Source organism: Centruroides vittatus, unplaced genomic scaffold, assembly GCF_030686945.1.
Source record: "Centruroides vittatus isolate TY-2023 unplaced genomic scaffold, ASM3068694v2 contig_1215, whole genome shotgun sequence".
NCBI lineage: Eukaryota > Metazoa > Arthropoda > Arachnida > Scorpiones > Buthidae > Centruroides > Centruroides vittatus.
This window is the reverse complement of record NW_027120777.1, coordinates 409019-427208: the sequence shown is the minus strand read 5'-3', so window position 1 is coordinate 427208 and position 18190 is coordinate 409019. Positions and strand designations below refer to the sequence as shown.

At 30.7% G+C, this 18190-nt stretch overlaps 1 protein-coding gene across 4 annotated transcripts in view; it reads left to right on the top strand.

Moving 5' to 3' along the window:
• Window positions 1-18190, top strand: part of LOC136986781 (uncharacterized) — a 110989-nt gene that overhangs the window by 85893 nt on the left and 6906 nt on the right. For all 4 annotated transcript variants that reach the window (XM_067284416.1, XM_067284404.1, XM_067284395.1 and 1 more), the window contains 4 exons: window positions 2449-2652; window positions 3880-3953; window positions 4989-5160; window positions 9066-9171. In XM_067284416.1, the coding sequence (XP_067140517.1) occupies window positions 2449-2652; window positions 3880-3953; window positions 4989-5160; window positions 9066-9171 (556 nt within the window). The remainder of the gene's footprint in view (window positions 1-2448; window positions 2653-3879; window positions 3954-4988; window positions 5161-9065; window positions 9172-18190) is intronic.

Genomic DNA, 18190 nt, shown 5'->3' with positions numbered 1-18190 from the left:
ATCTTCTGACTTATAGCAATGGAACTCAATTTTAGTGATTTTGTGATCTCTGTGGAAGTCAACCCTATTCAGAAAGCACTTATGCGTGGACATCAATATCCTGATTTTTGTGCAGTGCCATTGTTTCAAATTTTTTTATGCAAACAATTTTATGACATTGAAAATAATTATGGGTAACCACAAAAACAAGTCTTATGAATTTTGATATTGCCAATTAAAGGATATAACACAGTAAAGTTGAGTAATATTTGAGTATACACCCTTGGTATATAGCTAAAATATTCTTTTTAAATAGATATTTTTAAAATTTAATTTTATTACATTTACAAAATGTCAGTCTACATGTTAAAGTAGTCTTAAATAACAAAAACTAATAAAGGTGCATAAAATTTTAAATCCATTAATTTTCTTTTGGTTTCTTTTTTTTCTTCTGTCGAATGTTTTATAACTTCATACATTTCAGTTATCTAAAAGTTTTAAATGAACTATTTTTCATTTTAATTTTGCACATGCACAAACATGTATAGAAATTTGACAGGGAAGTTAATGATATCGTCATACAAACATAATTAATTACTAAATTATAGTACAATATCTACTTGATATTTACCCAGATTTTTCTCACCCACAAACGTTTTCGGTCTACTTCTACTTCGGTTACTGCTTCAAGTTCCATTGGTTTGAAAAATTTCAAACCAATGGAACTTCTAACGTTTCAATGTTCTAATATGTCAAATGCAGAAGAGCTCTCATACAAATTTGAATTTAAAATTATCTAGAATTGACCAATAGGATGCATCCAAGTGTAAAAATCCTAAAGCCATTTTTCATAATGATGTATCAAACAGGACCTGTCACACTTATGAAATGCACCTTTCCTCCTTAAAGTTTATACATTGTCCCTGCTTCTCTACTTTAAAAATCTCAAGCATCTCCATTACTTTGAGTTGGTCATTGTTTGTTGTTGTTGTAATTAATGTAGCACATTGTAAATCAAGTTTAACTTTCCCTCCATATACAGGGTGGGCCAACGAAAACGAAACGGCAGAGTGTTCGCGTTTGTCCAAGCAAATTGCTCGGACAGGTCGATTTTATTCTCGAGGGGACATCTTATGCAATAAAGTTTTTGCGAATCTGAATATTAACTAAACAAACATTTTTTTCGAAATAAATGTTTGTTTAGTTAATACAAAATAAATGAGCTTTTAAAATTTTTGTTATCTGTTGTATTCAGAATCGCAAAAACTTTATTGCAAAAGATGTCCCCTCGAGAATAAAATTGACCTGTCCGAGCGATTTGCTTGAACGAACACGAACACTGCCGTTTCGTTTTCGTTGGCCCACCCTGTATATTGAAGAAGGCAGTAGTTTGCCTCCCTCTGTCTATATTTGCTCCGTGTTCTGTTAAGCACTTTCTGAGTGATTTTCAGGTTGAACCTATATAGAACAAGTCTCTCTGGGACCTTTAATTTCTTAGAGGTATCTTATATACTCCCTGTGCTCTGCTGTAGTTGATTGGATCTTTATCATCTCTAACCAGTTTAAACAGGTGGAATTACGTCTGTAAGATAATCTTATACCAAATATATAAAGCAATTTATATAAATTATGCATGTGATGATCATAAGCCACAACTTCAGTTAACACTTACTATTCATACTAAAATTATGTAGCAATTAAGGATGTAGCCTAGGCTAGCTGTTTATTTTAGTATAATTTCTGTGTTCATTCTGTTGTTTTTGTTTTTTTTTTTGAAAGTAACCAAAGATCTAGTTATCAGTATTTATCATTATCAATGTATTCATTTTTATTATTTTGAATGAAAGTATTGAAATTAAAATAAGTATATGGAGGAGTATACTTTCCATAAACATTTTATTTCCATTTTAAAAAATGTACATTAATTAAGAAATTGTTTAATATTAAATTTTTATCTTAAAATTATTTTACTCCAGTATTACTAGAATATTTATATAAAATAGCAAATTTACAAAGTAAAGAAATTTTAATTTATGGCCAGATAATCTGCCGAATTATCAGGCTATAATAAGGCTGAATTGATAATTAGATGCAAAGTAATTTGTCTGTAGGTAGGTAGTCAATTTAGTTTTTATTAACTTACCATTTAACTTACTTATCTTAGCCTGATAATTCAACAGATAGTCAGCCAGACAGGCTATATATATATATATATATATATAAAAGCTTTATATCTTCAGATTTTATTAAAGTTTATAAACTAAATAAAAACCTTATTTTTTTTAGACAAGAATACAAAAATTCTGATATTATTCTGCTGTATCAGAAATAATTTAGTTTCATTTATTTTCAAAAAATACAAATAATTTTGTTAAAGATTAATTATTAAATTTTTTAAATTTGGTTACGAATAGAAGATTAAACAGAATAATTATAGTTTCATTCAAACAGAATCCCGTTTATTTGTAGGCAAGCTTGACTGCGGCAAGATAAATCAGATGTCTCCAGAAGATGATTCAAATGATATGGATTTTCCACCACAGGAATTTGCAGTTTCACCCTCACAGTGCTCTCCAGCAAGTACACCTTCATCTAGTCCTCCAGCAGTTCCAGTTTCTGAAGATAAAACTCTCTCTATTACTCTATTACATGAAGAATTAAGCAAAAGGACAGGTTTGTACTTTATTTTATAATAATAATTAATGTAATGGTTTAACTGCTTATCTAATGGTAAAGTTTCATGTAGGTTAGTTTTAAGTCTATTTTTATTTATGATCAGTGGATCTTTATGGAAATGTGTTGTTTGAAAAGATTTTATTATTAATGTTTATATACATCAGTAAATTAATCTTTCACATTTAATGCATTATCTGTAACTATAGTTAGTTTTTTAGATTAGACTAAAATAAGTATGCATGTTTTTTTAAATGCAAACATTATTGGGCTGCAATTTGAAAAAATTGTAGACCTATAAATTCCCACTGTACCTGTCTGTTCATCCTTCTTTAATCTTGAGAATGGCTTTAGATAGATAAAAGTCGAGACCAGATATAGAAAGCTTGAGGGCAGGAGGCCCCAATTAACTATAAGTACAAACTTCTGGTTTGTACCAAAAGTCAGGTTATTTCAATTCAAGAATTCTCCGCAGAACAGTTACATAGATGACTGGCATGACTCTGTTGTTATCAGGAAAAGTGTGATGTACAGGGGCAAGACACTACTAATTTGATATCTAGAACATATATTTTAAATTAAATAAATTGTAACCTGGAATTGTGACAATGCCATAAGTTTTGCTCATTATTTTTAAATTCTACTCACTATAAACCTTGATATAAGGTAATTAAAGTGAGATGTTTATGTTAATAAGAAAAATTATAATAATCTTACTTTTAATGCTCTAAGATTGTCAAAAATCAAATTAATTATATATATATGAATTTCTAGGAGGAACATCAATTAGATGAATCTGTATTTTCAGATTATTTCCAAAAATATGATTTCGGTGTAATTCACAGTATTGAATTTGTTTATTATCTCAGGTTATTGTAATATTTAAAAGATGATGACTAATAGTTATGAATCTTAAACAGTAATTAGCAATTTTATTATCTGAAAATGATGGGAACCTATTTACAAAGATAAATTTATTAGATCTGAATGTGTATAAAGCAAGCACCATCATCTAATAAATATTATTGATTGATTTTAAATAAATGGAAGAGAACAAAACACAAAAATTGTATGTACGTGTGTGTGTGTGTGTGTGTGTGTGCGTGCATAAATTTATGTATGTACTGTACATACAATACATACATAATTATTTCATTTTTATTGTGAAATGATACTTAAAATGTAAGGTTAAAGTGTGTTAATTTGTATATTTTTCTTTATTTTCAGGCTTAGTTGAAAATTTACAGAAAGCTGTTGATCTTTTAGTAGCACATTTTTCTTCAGATGATCCAAAAAAACAGGTACATTATTTTATTAAGCATATTAAAATTTGATGGCTGTATAAAATTAATATATATTTGTACATTGGTGTTATATAGTCATAAATTTATAAATAAAATAAACTAATTTAATTTTTTAACATTGGTCATTTATAACTAAGAGATTTTTTATAAGTGATTGTAACAAATGACATTGTTATCAAATGAACTTTTTTTTTATAAACTTCATCTTTTGCAAGTTTTGCATTGGTCTCACAAGTGATTAGTACTAGATGTGTTGATTCAGCTGCAATTTGAAAAAGTTGTAGACATATAAATTTCCACTGTTGTCCATTTGTCCATCTGTCTTTCCTTAATCTCGAGAATGGTGTTTGATAAATGAAATTCAAGACCAGATATGGAAAGTTTAGGGACAGAAGGTCCTGATGAACTTCTGATGCAAACCAGAAGTCACATTATTTCAATTCAAATATTTTCCCCTGAAAGGAGTTAGATGACCAGCACGACTCCATTGCTAATGAAAAAGTATGTACAGCAGCAAGAGACTACTGTACTAATTTCAGGTGGAAGCATATATTTTAAATTAAATAAATTAAAAATTGAAGTCCATCAGTGTGATGTCGTCACAGAAAAAAATTGCTTATTTAATTTAATGTATTAGAGATAATTTTTAGTATGGATTTATTTAAATTTTTTAGTTATATAATCTAATTTTGATTAATTACTAATTTTTTAAATATGTAATAAATAAAATATAATTTTTTTTTAATTATAGACTGTATAAATTTTAAACAAACATTACCTTGCTATGTACTATATAGAAGTCTTTGAGAGTTCATTACTTATTGATTAAATGCTTTTCAAGACACCGAGACATTTTTAATTGAAAAGCAAAAAATTTTCAGACTTTTATATAGTATACATAGCAGGGTAATATCATTTCAAAAAATTTTCACTACTTATTATTAAAATTGTATGTAAATAATAATAACTTAATAGTAATAATAAAATACTCTAAAAAAAATGTATTATTAATACAAGAAGTTTGAATTGCAGAGTGAATTAGGTAGCAGTGCACTGTCTCCAACACTTGGACCCAAAATTATCACCAATTTTTGTCCAGCTATGCATGCTTTATTAGCTGATGGTCAATTACCTTCAATTCCTGGACTTCTGGCTCCATTAACTAATTCTACTTGGAGAGTAGTAGAAGCATCTACAAAAACAGGTAAATATTTAATTTCTATGTATAGTGTCCTTTTAATCCAAAAATTTTTTTGGTAGATGATCTCACAGTTTTCTGGTCAGAAAACTACAGCTTTATTTAAAAAATTGAACTACAAATACATTTTGGGTTGGTTTAAGTTTCCAACCCATCTTCAGTGCTGTTCAAAAACATTTATATACAAATTGTAATTAAGGACACATTACTATTTAAATATCACGTAAAAAAAATTTCTACAATACAAACACTTACATATTATATAAGGGCACATATTAAAAATTCTATTTCTATATTTTTATCTTCCCATGGGTATATATAACAATCCACTATATTATAAAAATAAAAAATTATTGTGGTTTAAAACAAATGCTCTGCTATGGTTTTCCCTAAAGAAAACCATAGCAGAGCATTGGTTTTCCCTAAAGGAAACCCTCTAAAAAAGAAGCCCACTATCAAGATAAACAGTGAGAAAATTCAAATTGTTAACAATTTAAAATATCTAGGGGTCATCCTTGACCCTAAGCTTTCATGGAAGGATCACGTTTACTATGCCTATAATTAAGGCCATCAGAGCCAGCCATAGCCTAAGGTCCATAGCCAGAAACGGTTGGAGCCTCAACAGCGTTAACAGCAAACTCATCTACAAATGTGCTATTGAACCCATCCTCACCTATTGCTGTGAGGTATGGGGGTACGCCGTAAATAAAGTCCACAACCGAAAGAAACTGCTCTCGGCTCAGCGGAAAGCGGCAATCGCAATCACTAAGTCCTACAACACCGCTCCCACTGATGCTCTCCTAGTGATCGCAGGTTTAGCCCCAGTCAACCTTGTGATCATCCAAAAATATGTAATGAATCTCTTAATGGGCAAGCTCTCATCCAACTTTAGCCCTGATACCATCCACAAGATGATCAAACACCACAACCTTCCGGACACAATACACCCCCTGATCGACGAAATCGCAAACTGGGGCCTTGACATCAGGAAGGATTAAACTTCCGTCCACCCGGTGAACAGCATTACCTACGACTTTGTCCAATATCCACCACTGTCCTTGAAGGGACTTAGTTTCTACACGGATGGCTCCAAGGTCCCAGGTGCTGTCGGTGCAGCTGCTCACCTGGTGGATCCCCAAGGGAAACTTTTTTGGAATGCTGCTTACAAACTGTACGAGAATTGCTCTGTGAATCAAGCAGAGTCTTTAGCAATTTGGAAGACTCTCCAATATATCCACGACAATATCTGGCAGTTCACTGGGAAAAGGATCAACATAATAAGTGACAGCAAAACTGTACTGCATCAGATAAAAAAAGGAAACTGTAAACTTCCTATCATAAGTAATTGTCTGGACACATTATGTGCCCTTGCTGGTGTGACTCTCATTACCTTTTACTGGGTCAGGGGTCACTCCAGCGACGAAACTGTGGACAATTTGGCAAAGAAGGCTCATAAAGTAGCCTCCAAGTACTCCTACACCTCCGTTCCCATCTCCTTCCTCAGGAAGGAATTCGCCGTCATCACTATGTCAAGGTGGCAAAATGACTGGGACAGTAGCCACACTGGACGGAATATCCACAACTTCCTCCCGGACGTCAACAGTAGATCCCGCCTCACTTTCCTGAGTACGACTCATTCTATTACGCAGATTCTCACCATCCATGGCAATTTTAAGTGCTACCTTCATCGTTTCCTTAAGAAGGGAAATGGACTTTGTGACTGTCTTGTCAAGGAGAGGGACGACCCTTTCCATCTAATATTTACTTGCACCAAGTTCATTCAGCATCGCCAACAACTCAGAGACCTGACAACCCATAAAGGGCACAACTGGCCTTGCCACCTTAGCGTATTCCTCGAGGACAAGGACATATACACCAAATTCGTCAAATTCGTTAACAACCTAAATTTATCAGACTATCATCTCCCAACTGCTACTCAATTCAACATGCCAGCTATCTCACCGGATAACCACAGCCAGACTCCATAGCATCAGGACACAAGGTTGGCAACCATCAAAGGACCACACTTCGAGGACTTATTCAGTATCTCCAAAAGGGTGCTTCTCCTTCCTCATTATTCTCACCGGCACCCATCCTATGTTTTCAATTGTATTGTAAGCCAAACCAAGGCGCCTTTCTTGTTGTTCAGTTATTCCAGCTATTCCAGTTATTCCAGTTATTCAGCTATTAATTCTTAGATACTGTAATTTTAATCTGTAATTTTGTCTTTCTACATCTTAACAGACGGTTTCCAGCAGGCACCCTCATCTTCCTCTTCCCTCCTCTATTTCCTTTCCTAATCCCCCTCCCCATTTCTTCTTTTCCCACCTCCTGGCTCCTCCTTCCCTCCTTTCTTCTTGTAGGGCTATACCTCCGAGTAAGGCCTCTTCCCCCTTTCACCAACTGTGGTTGAAAACATTTCATAATAACTTTATACATTTTAACACATTCATTTAAGAAATTCCAAAAAACTTACATTTATCCAGTAATTATGTATTACATTTCATTTTTTACATTTAAAGTGGGTGGCTATCAGTTTATTCTACAGTTCAAATGCAGTACTGTATTAGTGTTTAATATAAACAATCTTGTACAACAATCTTAGACTGTGTTTTTTATTACAATATTCAATTTGTGGAGTGCCTTCTATTAATTTATACCATTGAGGATCGATTAACATACCTTCTGAAATATTAACTAAGTTCTTTTTTGGGTGTTTTTTTTATTTTTATATGCTCTTTAAATTTTGTTTTGTAAGGGTCTTTTTCTAAATGTAAAAATAAGTTTAATTTTTTACAAAGTTGTCAGTGTCAAAAATAATTATATATTCATTTATTTCTTAATAGAACTAATTTAGCCACTTTTTACAGTAGAATACATTTTTCACTGAGTTTTTCTTTTCTCTAGAAATGATTTAAATAAGAGTAATATACAAAAATATAACATGTTTCATTTTGAATATTATTTTTTTTCCAACTTTATTTGCTATATACTATATTCTAGCTAATATAACTATATAATCCAGAATATATAGTTTACATTTGTCTTCAATAAATATTCATTGGTAAGCTTTATATATGTGCATACAGATCAGAATTCAAACTTGAAGGTAAAAACAAGAAATTTCAACTCCCTAAATAAATGCTTCTCTCAAATTTAAACAGAAACAAAATATTCTGAATCAGAATTGAATAATGTTGGAATATTAGATGTTTTCTACACTTAATATTTTCTATTGCATTCCATTCTACAATAAAACTGTAAGGATTAAAATTCTTGTAGAAATATTAATAGTTGCTGGACCAAAATCTGTTTACACTTGTTTTTACTCTTACCTGAAGAAAGAATAGTTATTCTTTTCTAAATAGGAGAAACATTAAACATTCTCTATCACTTCCTGTTTATTTTATTTCTACTTAAATACTTTCCTAAAGTGTAATAATTTAAAAAATGCTTGTTTTTTGTATTACAATGTTTATCTTTTCATGTTTCATTACAACATGCAAACTTCATTTTATCATTTGTAGGTAAATTATTTCATTTAGTAGGTATTGATTATCTTGTAAATAAATTGCTAACAAACAGTGCTTTCAAACACTTTTTGTATTGAAAGAATTCCAGAAATCTAACAACAGAAACATTAATTAAATTAAACTTATTGTTGTTATATTTTATTTGAAGAGAACAAATTGAAACAAATTTGAATTTTAAAGTATAAGATTATTTGATAAAATGTCAAGGAATATGTGGTTTCTAATTAATTGTCGATTGTAAGTTTATAGATTTTCGATATTAGAATGCATTAATTAAATTTAAAATATTTCATATAATTTATCTGTTTTTCAAAAACTATAACATAAATATTATGATAAGATAAATAATTTTAAATGTTTATACATATAAATTTTCAGGAAATTGCAAACGTGAACTCCAAGAACTAATTAATCACATCAACGCAGAAGAAATACTGTCTTCAAACATTCAAAAATTTAATGCATTTTTATTGGGAGTCCTAAAGTAAGTATTATGGTATTAATAAAAGCAACAATTTTTCTTAATTATACAGATTAGTTATTCATATAAAAAAAGTTAAGATGTTCATGCAATTACAGTAATCCCTCATTATATCACATGTTTGGAGACAAACCAAATGAGCAGTACATCAGTTGGCATGATATAACCAATGTATCTATCCATTTACCTTGACTGTTTTTCATCTCCATGCCAACTTGCTTTTTTGTGGGTTGTATTTCATAGTGGTAGCTTCAAGGTCAATGATTAAAAAAAGGTAATAGTTCTTTACCAGTAGAAATTCAATTGCAACTGATTTTTTACAGATTACTTGCTAAGGTGGTTTTATATTTGAGAGACCAAAAAAATAAACTGCAATATATCCAAATGAGAAATATAATGAGAGGTTATTGTATTCAAATACACAAAGGATAAGTTATGTATTTCTTTATTTGAACAATTTTTCTGCTAGTATTGTGATTAAAGTGCATTAATTTTGAATTGATTGAAGTCATATTGTGCTTATATGTGTGCAGACATACAGGATAGGTGGAGTAACTAGGCATTGTGAAATCATAATTTTTATAATAATAATAATGCTATTGTAGTAAAATTTGTGTATGTGTGTATATCAATCAATGGAATTATAAAATAATTCCTGTGTTTGTTGTCTCGGCAATGACTGAGAGAGGCTGCATGTGAAGTGGAAAAAAAGATGGCCAATTGCTTCTCTCTTCAGGAGCAAGTTCAAATTGTTGCACACTGTGAAGTGTGGAAATTGGTGGTTGTTATGCAAAGATAATGGCATATGGTGAAGGAGTCATGCTACATTCCATCCAGAAACAATCGCGAATTGTCATTCAAAGATAAATGACCATGACCACAGGTTCAGTTGTGGATGCACAGAGAAGTGGCTCCACATCAGTCTGAGGAAAACATGTCATTGGTGGATGGCATCAGTGCCTGCATTGAATTATAAGCTATGCACCTATTGTATTTCCATTTAATCAGGTACTGTACATGTCAAATAATTTTCATCATCTTTGCGTTAGAAATATAGAAATTATAGTGATTTTTCAATACCTAGTTATTTTACACCCATCCTATAAATAAACCATGATATTTGGCAATATACTTGACACTTTTTTGTTTTAACAAACACAAGAATAATACTTTTATTATAGAATAATATTGAACATCTTTGATTGCAACAATATTATCAAGATAAATTTTAGATGATTTGTTAGTTGTGATTGAGGTCAAGAGAACATTACCAAATTGTTGTCAATGCCTTAATTTTCTATATATATTATTTTATCAAACACAATAAAATTGGAATTCTTTTGGATCACTTTATTTATTAGTAATCTAGCAAATGTTACAATTAACAATTTACATTATTTAAAATTTTCCTTGTATAAAATTATTCCATATAAAATTTACTTTAAAAAATTAAATAGTTTTGATTATTCATCCATTCCTAACGGTTGATATTTGTAATACTTCCTCTTGGTTATTACAACAAACTATAAATAAAACAATTCAATGTTTTAACTTAAATCAGTTTATTATGATTGCAAATTCTGATATTTTATATCATTAAATGAACAGCTAATACTAAAATAGTATCATAATGTTTTTTTATAAGTATGTCTATGTATAAAGAAACAACTATTAATGAAAAAGAAATGTTTACAACAATAAACAGCCTACAGCATAGTCAAAATATTAATCCTGTATACATAAAACATTAAACTTTATAAATATATTTGATAGTGACAAATAAAATACTGTATATACCAGGGGTGGCCAACACGTAGACCCCGGTTGACTGCAAAGGTTTTGAAAATACCCGCGAAGCTAAAGTTGAACAACTTGCTTTCCAGTGGCGTGCCGTGACATTTGATGATAGGGAAGCTGTGTTTCTGTAAGCAGCCGACTTACAGGGGCAATCAGTTAATTGCGCGTCAGGGTCCATTCGTATTAGTTTGTTCGATAAGCCAGTAAAAACCGTATACTTCTTTAAATGTATTTTTAATAGATTATCTGACGTACTTAATAAATAACAGAGGTAATTATATCAAACTTTCTTATTAGATTCAATAAATTCCCTATGCCCTTTAAATGCCAATTCTTGCTTTGAGAAAAAACATAACATCTATTAATTTAGATATATCTATTAATCATAATTATCTTGTTATAATTTTCAATATTTATTTTATATTGTCTACCAATGTTAAATTCTATTCTATTTTGATTTCCAAATTGCTTCAATTTTACGAAAGGATTGTCATTCGTCATAAATTTTATCGTCAAAATGTCGAAATTTTTTTGTTGACATATTTATATTTAATTTAGACATTGGTCTTTCTCTTTTAATAATGTTCTCTTTTTCATTATACGGTCTTGAGCCAAAACTTTTTTAAAATAAATTTTTGAATCACTAGCCACAATATAAGGGCTAAAATTAAAAATAAAATTATTAAAACTTACTTAGTAAAATAAAATTTGTGATGGATATACAATTATACATACCTGGTACAAAATATTCAATTGTATGAATATACTTTTGCGAAGAAACGTATATAAAAATAACATAAAATATTCTTTACTTTTTAAAAAATAAACAAATCCACTTAGTTAAAATTGCTCCCTGCGAGTGGCTCATGAATGGAAACAGAGACGATTTTGGTAGGTGTACATGCATGACAAATCCCGAGGGTGCCGATACCGGTCAATGTCAAATGCCTCTTTTGTCGTGTCACTAGTATATCTCAAAGGACGCCACAGGGCTGTTGTAAATTTTAAATGTTTCTCACCATATGTAAATATGTTAAACTTAATAGTCATTTGTTTTCTAACTACTGTAATTCGTTTTAGTACCAGGAAATCAGTTCCACACTGTACTGAGCTAGTAATTGGTTTGATTACGCTTTTGTTTAAGTAAAATTCTGGCTCTTTTGGCAGGGTTTTATTTATGTCTCCATTCCCTAATTTCTTTATTATTTAACTACTTCTTAGTAGAAATAAGTCGAAACCAGTTACTTTGTACTTGAATATCTGTAGTCTTGGGAAAACATAGGAAAGACAAATTTTTATGACAACGGATACTTAGATCGTAAATTAAAGAAAATAAATTCTAGAGCTTTTTTGTACCTTGTGCGTTTCATTCATTAAATTTGGTTGTAAATGATGATGCCAAAGTAACAGTTACTTTTTTAACATTATACAAGAATTGTACACGTTTTTTCTGCATTCCCTTACAGATGGGACATACTATAATCGTAATATCACCGGTTTAACATTGAAATCCGTAAGTAATATAAGATGGGAGAGCAGACTAAATACAGAATAAATATATCAAATATTTTAATGGCTTTTTTTTAACTCCTGTCAACTATACAGAAATATCATAAAAACACGCCAGTAAACTCCAATCGGTTGGGTTAAGTTATAAATCTAGTCTAGGGTGGTCAACCTTTTTTATAACACTGGCCAGAATAAATTTTACGTTTTTCCGCGGGCCGTAGTAGTTAATTGACGCCTTCTTGTGACTCGTAATTTTTTAGTCTGCAAATATGAAATAAATAAATAAAAAGTTAATTACTACATTTATTTCTCTTATCGTTTTCGAAAATTACAAAGAATTGGAAAAATAACTATTAATTAGTTATTTTTCCAATTTAATAATCTATTAAAGATCTCGCGGGCCGGATAGAAACTTTTCGTGAGCCGTAGCTGGCCCGCGGGCCAGGGGTTGCCCGCCGTTGATCTAGTCTGCTCGTGATTCGCATAATCGAGCGAGGGTGGCCTAATATCTAGCAGGCGGCTAACAGCCCACAACCGCTACGGGTTATAAAGTTGGACGCTTTACGCGTGTGTTGCTTCTACCAGCTAAACCGGGTGAGGTTGGTGCTCTGTAAACCGCATGTGACAATGCCTATATAATCTGGCTGATTGGAGACTGACCCGGTTTCGACATTCCTTCCGCCACCGAATTATTCGAATATACAATAGCAATCTTATCGTTTTTTTTCACATGTAGTATAGAAATTTGTAAAAGATACATAATGCAGTTATAATAAAATATTAATTTTAATTAATGCAAAGTACGTTAAAATATGAAAATTTATATTTTATAAAATACAAGGGAAGGTCATTGGAAGGTAGAAGCGGCGCTTCCATCGCTTCCAATGACGGCACGCCACTGTTGCTTTCACTTAAATGTTTAAAAATCTTAATTCGATAATTTATTCTTACAATAATAGACTGTCTGTGCAACGTACCCATAGTGTTTGTATTTATTCCGGTAAACAATGCAAATGAATGTTAACTTTTAAATTAATTGTAGTCACAACGCATGCACATATAAATGGCAATTGCCAAATTTTGAAAAACTTGCTGCACTTATGCAATGTCAGATTTTGTCCAATTAAATATTTTTATTCATTTGCTTATTCAAAGTGTATTTTTTTTAAGTTAATAAGTATTTCATCTCAAAAAAATAAAAAAATAAAATTATTTGTTTTCTTTATTTGCCATAATATTTTTTTAGTTGAAATTCTTGTTAATTATTTATTAAAACATCTATGAAAAATTTGAAAAATCCTAAAATTGTTTGTCCATATTCATAGTCGCCCGCAGACTATATTTTACCGAAAAAGTAGCCCCTAAGGGATAAAAGTTTGGTCACACCTGGTATATACAATATAACAATATGTCTATTCAAATATTTCAGTAACATTTTATTTACAATTCTACATAATTATTTCTGTGCACTTGTTAATATCTCTCAATCTTTCTTATTTAATAAGTGTTTTTTTTTTTAAACTCTTCTAGATTAAAATTCTTCTGGTGTAACTGATAATTTAACCTTCTCAATATATGAATGTATTAAGAAGGGAAAAATGAAATTAGCATTATCATTAAAGGCAACAAGTATTTAAATTATTTGTTCTATTCTGTTTGTTTGTTAATACTCTCTGTTCCTCTTTACATTTTATATGAAATTTGCTTTTCTTTTTTTGCTGCTGCTGCAGTTTATCTGAATTTCAACATAAAGAATTGGTGTGCAAATTTGATCATGAATCTTAATGGCTTTCTTGATAATGCCAAAACTTTTAGCACTGATCCTTTATCTTGGAGATTTTGAATTACCCCAAATGGGTCATTGTTATTTAGTGTGAACTTTTTAAAACTGCCATTTGCAACTATATAAATTGTCACCAACCAATTCAAATAACATTAGCAGTTTTGTATAGACTATATACCAAATTGTTTAGGTAGGGAGCCAAATACTTTTTACTGGAAATGTTTTTGATCTCTCTACATATTATCAGCTTATATAACTACTTTTGTACAAAGAATAGCAGGTGCAAATATGTAGGCTCAAATAAGATTCAAATGTAAAGTATGGCTTACCAATAGAACAGAATGTAATAGGCAATGCAATACAGTAGAATCCAGATTTAAAAGAAATGTGACTGTTAGGTCCTTATTTAAGTCTCACATTAGTGGTCTTGCATGAGAGTGATCGTGTTTGGGATGGAGGAGGGAGTTAAGAGACAATGCACCAGAAATAATGCACTCCACTATGCATTTAAACATTAAGTAACAAAAGTTTATTTGTTTAAGTTTATAAATTATTTTACAAGGGCATAGAATTAGTGGACACACACAATTTAGACAGGTGAACTCAAGATGATCATCTATCCTCTTGCCTTTTATTCAGGGTCCTCCCCCTGCCACTCTAATGTCCATTTTTGGCAAAGATGATGGTTGCTCCAATTTGTGATTCCCCCCCCCATTTCCCTCAATGAGTAATTTTTTGGAAGCTGTGTCACTGATCACTTTGGATCACTGATGATTTTTCATAGAGGAATCATCAGTGGGAAAATTTTATGAAGTTTTTGACTGCATTTGTGAAATGGAATACTTCTCCCCCTTATTTTTGGCCAAAAGGTAAGATTGAAATCGTCAAATTTACACTAGCCCAGGTTCTCACAGAAAGACTAAAATAAATCAATTATTATATTTGATTTTTATTGCTTAAATGTTGCTGGTCTCTTATGACACATTTGTAAGTAGATGTGAACTGTAAGAAATATGGTAGCAATACCTACTATAACTATTTGGAAAGTAATTTTGTCCACTCAATGAAGATTACAATAATGAACCGTTTTGGTATATAGTCTATAAATTGTCTGTTGTTCTGGTTCTGTCCCACAAATATGAGAACATGTACAGCTCCCCCATTTCAGATGGGCTCTCTCTGACAATAAAATCATGCAGGGAAGAACAAACCTCATTGGTTCCTTTCATAGCTATGTCCTCGTGATATGTATGAAGTCTATGATTTGTTGACAGGCAAAGAAGGCTTTGGCATATAATCCATCACTAATCATCAACTGTGGAATTAGAATGGATAATAAACTTAACTGTGTCAATTTTTCAGTAGAATTTGTTAGCCATATAACTGTGAACCTTCATTTTAGTATCCATAGTAACCTGAAAAAAGAAAATATCAACATGCTGTAATTTCCAATATAGAAGAGCATTAGACATTTTATTATGGCATATTAACATGCAATCTTTAACATGACCATGTGCATGAAGAGGCAATTTTTTGCTGATTTTCGTATGCAATTATGCTGTATGTAATTGCTGTTTCTCAAATTTGATAATTCTGAAAAAATCTTGTAATGTATCTTTTCTGCATGTGCAAAATATTAGTGTCATATGTAGTTTAGTTTACATGATGATGATTTGCTTACAGAACCATATTCTTGACTGGGCTCCCTTACAGAGCCCTTCAAACTTTTCCAGTAGCATGGGTTAATGTGAAATGAGTTCAGCTTGAAAGAATGATGAAATGGCTGAGGTGTTTCTCAGAAGGACTAGGAAATGATTTTTCTATATTTTTGGGCTTAGCCTAGATTGCTATGACCTTCAATGATATCTAATAAAAACAAGCATGCAGACTTCCATGTCATCATGTCATGTGTAGTTGAAAAACATTTATGATGTCATGCCTATTTCTTATGGCAATCATGAGAGATCTCAATGACATAATTTTTGAAGGCATAAGAGTGGAAAATCAATCACCTTATGTATGCAATCGTATGACAATAAAGAAAAAGGGTGCACTATTGGCTTACATAAGGCACCAATTTCCCCAGAAGCTCTTTGATGGTGCATGATAAGCAGGGAATTTTTTGCCAAAAATTTTGTACAATTAGATGGATAGGATGAGGATATCGTAGAAGCATAACTAAGTTAATTTGTACCAAGTGAAGTTGTGATGTTCAATATGACTAATTCATCATTATATTCCACAGCCACTTTCTAACTGAGACTATCAAAACAATGAACAGGGGGATACCTTCATCAAAGGATCACATTTATTTTTTAAAAATTTCATATTTAACATTATTCACAATATGCATTTCAGCTGGATTAGTACCCAGTCAGGTCTTCTTCAGCTATTAGGTAAACATATTATTAATGGTTATTATTAGTTACCTAATAATTGAAGAGGTCCTGATTTAGTATCTAGCCAAAATGCATATTGTAAACAATGTTAAATATGAATTTTTTAAAAAATAAACATGATTCTTTGATTTAAAGGTGCCTCTTGTTCGTTGTTTCAATAGTCTTGGTTAGAAAGTGGCTGTAGAATATAATGATGTATTAGTCACATTAAACATCACAACTTCACTTGATAAAAATTTGCATATGCCACCCCGAATATGAAATAATTTTTATTCTATTATTGTTTTGTGGTTTTTTTATAGTAAGTTAGTTTTGATAAAAAGAATGCCTGCAAAAAAAAACTAGTAGATGTGGATAATCACTACTGCTGCATGTGATTGTATGTTAATGAAGTTAGCTTTTCATCTGATATGGTGACATTCTTCTTTTCTATTTCCAGAGCTTTGTAAGTGCTACACCAATTCATTTATAGATAGATAGATGAATTTGTGTCCAAATTTTCTATGAAAATGGTTGGCATAATACTTTGTTCAAGCAGTTCTATCTAAATGAGGCTGTTAACTAACAGTATAACTTGCTTTCATTAAGACAAGCATCTAGGTATTTCTTTCAGTAGAAAACTGCACATGTGGTTATCAGCATGTTGCTTGATCTTAGAAGAAATGCCATTTCCATGTTTTTCATGGTGTCTCTTGGTAATTTACTTTTTGGTGTGCTTCAAACGTAAATGTATGTGGGTGATTTGGAAATTATTAGTATTGCAAGTACATTTTGGACTCATAGTTGAGTCCAAAATGTATTTCCAATACTATTAAAGCATATATTTATGAACTTGATCTCTAACTCTGTTTTTCATTGCTTAACCTACAAGGTATGATAAGTCTGTGCAATTAGCCAGCCCTGGGCTACATCAAGATGCCCTATGTAATTCCATTTGGCCCAAAACTTGACTTACCCCTTTTTTTGCTGCATAAATAAGTTGAAAATTTGATTTATACAATTTCATGTAAATTCTGATACAATTTTGTTTACACAGAACTTGTGTATAAGCAACAAACATAAAGTATGTATAAATAATAAATTCAAACACTTCTAGATATTCTGCTATTTCGTAGACATGTTTAAATAATCAATGCAAAACTAATGCATATGTATTATGTAAATAATAAAATTAACATAGAATGTCTAAACAAGCCATAATATATTCTTGAATAATACCTTTTAAATTTTAATTATATAATTGTCTATTCATCTACTTTGTTCTTCTTGCTATTGATATGTTGTTGTTGTTTGTTTATGAGAAATGAAGTTAATGTATAAAGATAGAAATTGCTTTATGAAATTTCTGAAAACAATGTAAGATAAACAAAATCAAGTATTTTTTTTAATAAAAATCTTTTCTATTAAATTTAATAAATTATCAGCATTAATAATTTGCTAGTTTATTAAATTTTTTAGAAGAAGTCTTATATTATTTGTTTCAGAATTTAATTTGAATATTTTTCCTTAACTTTATTTATTTAGTCTTATAATT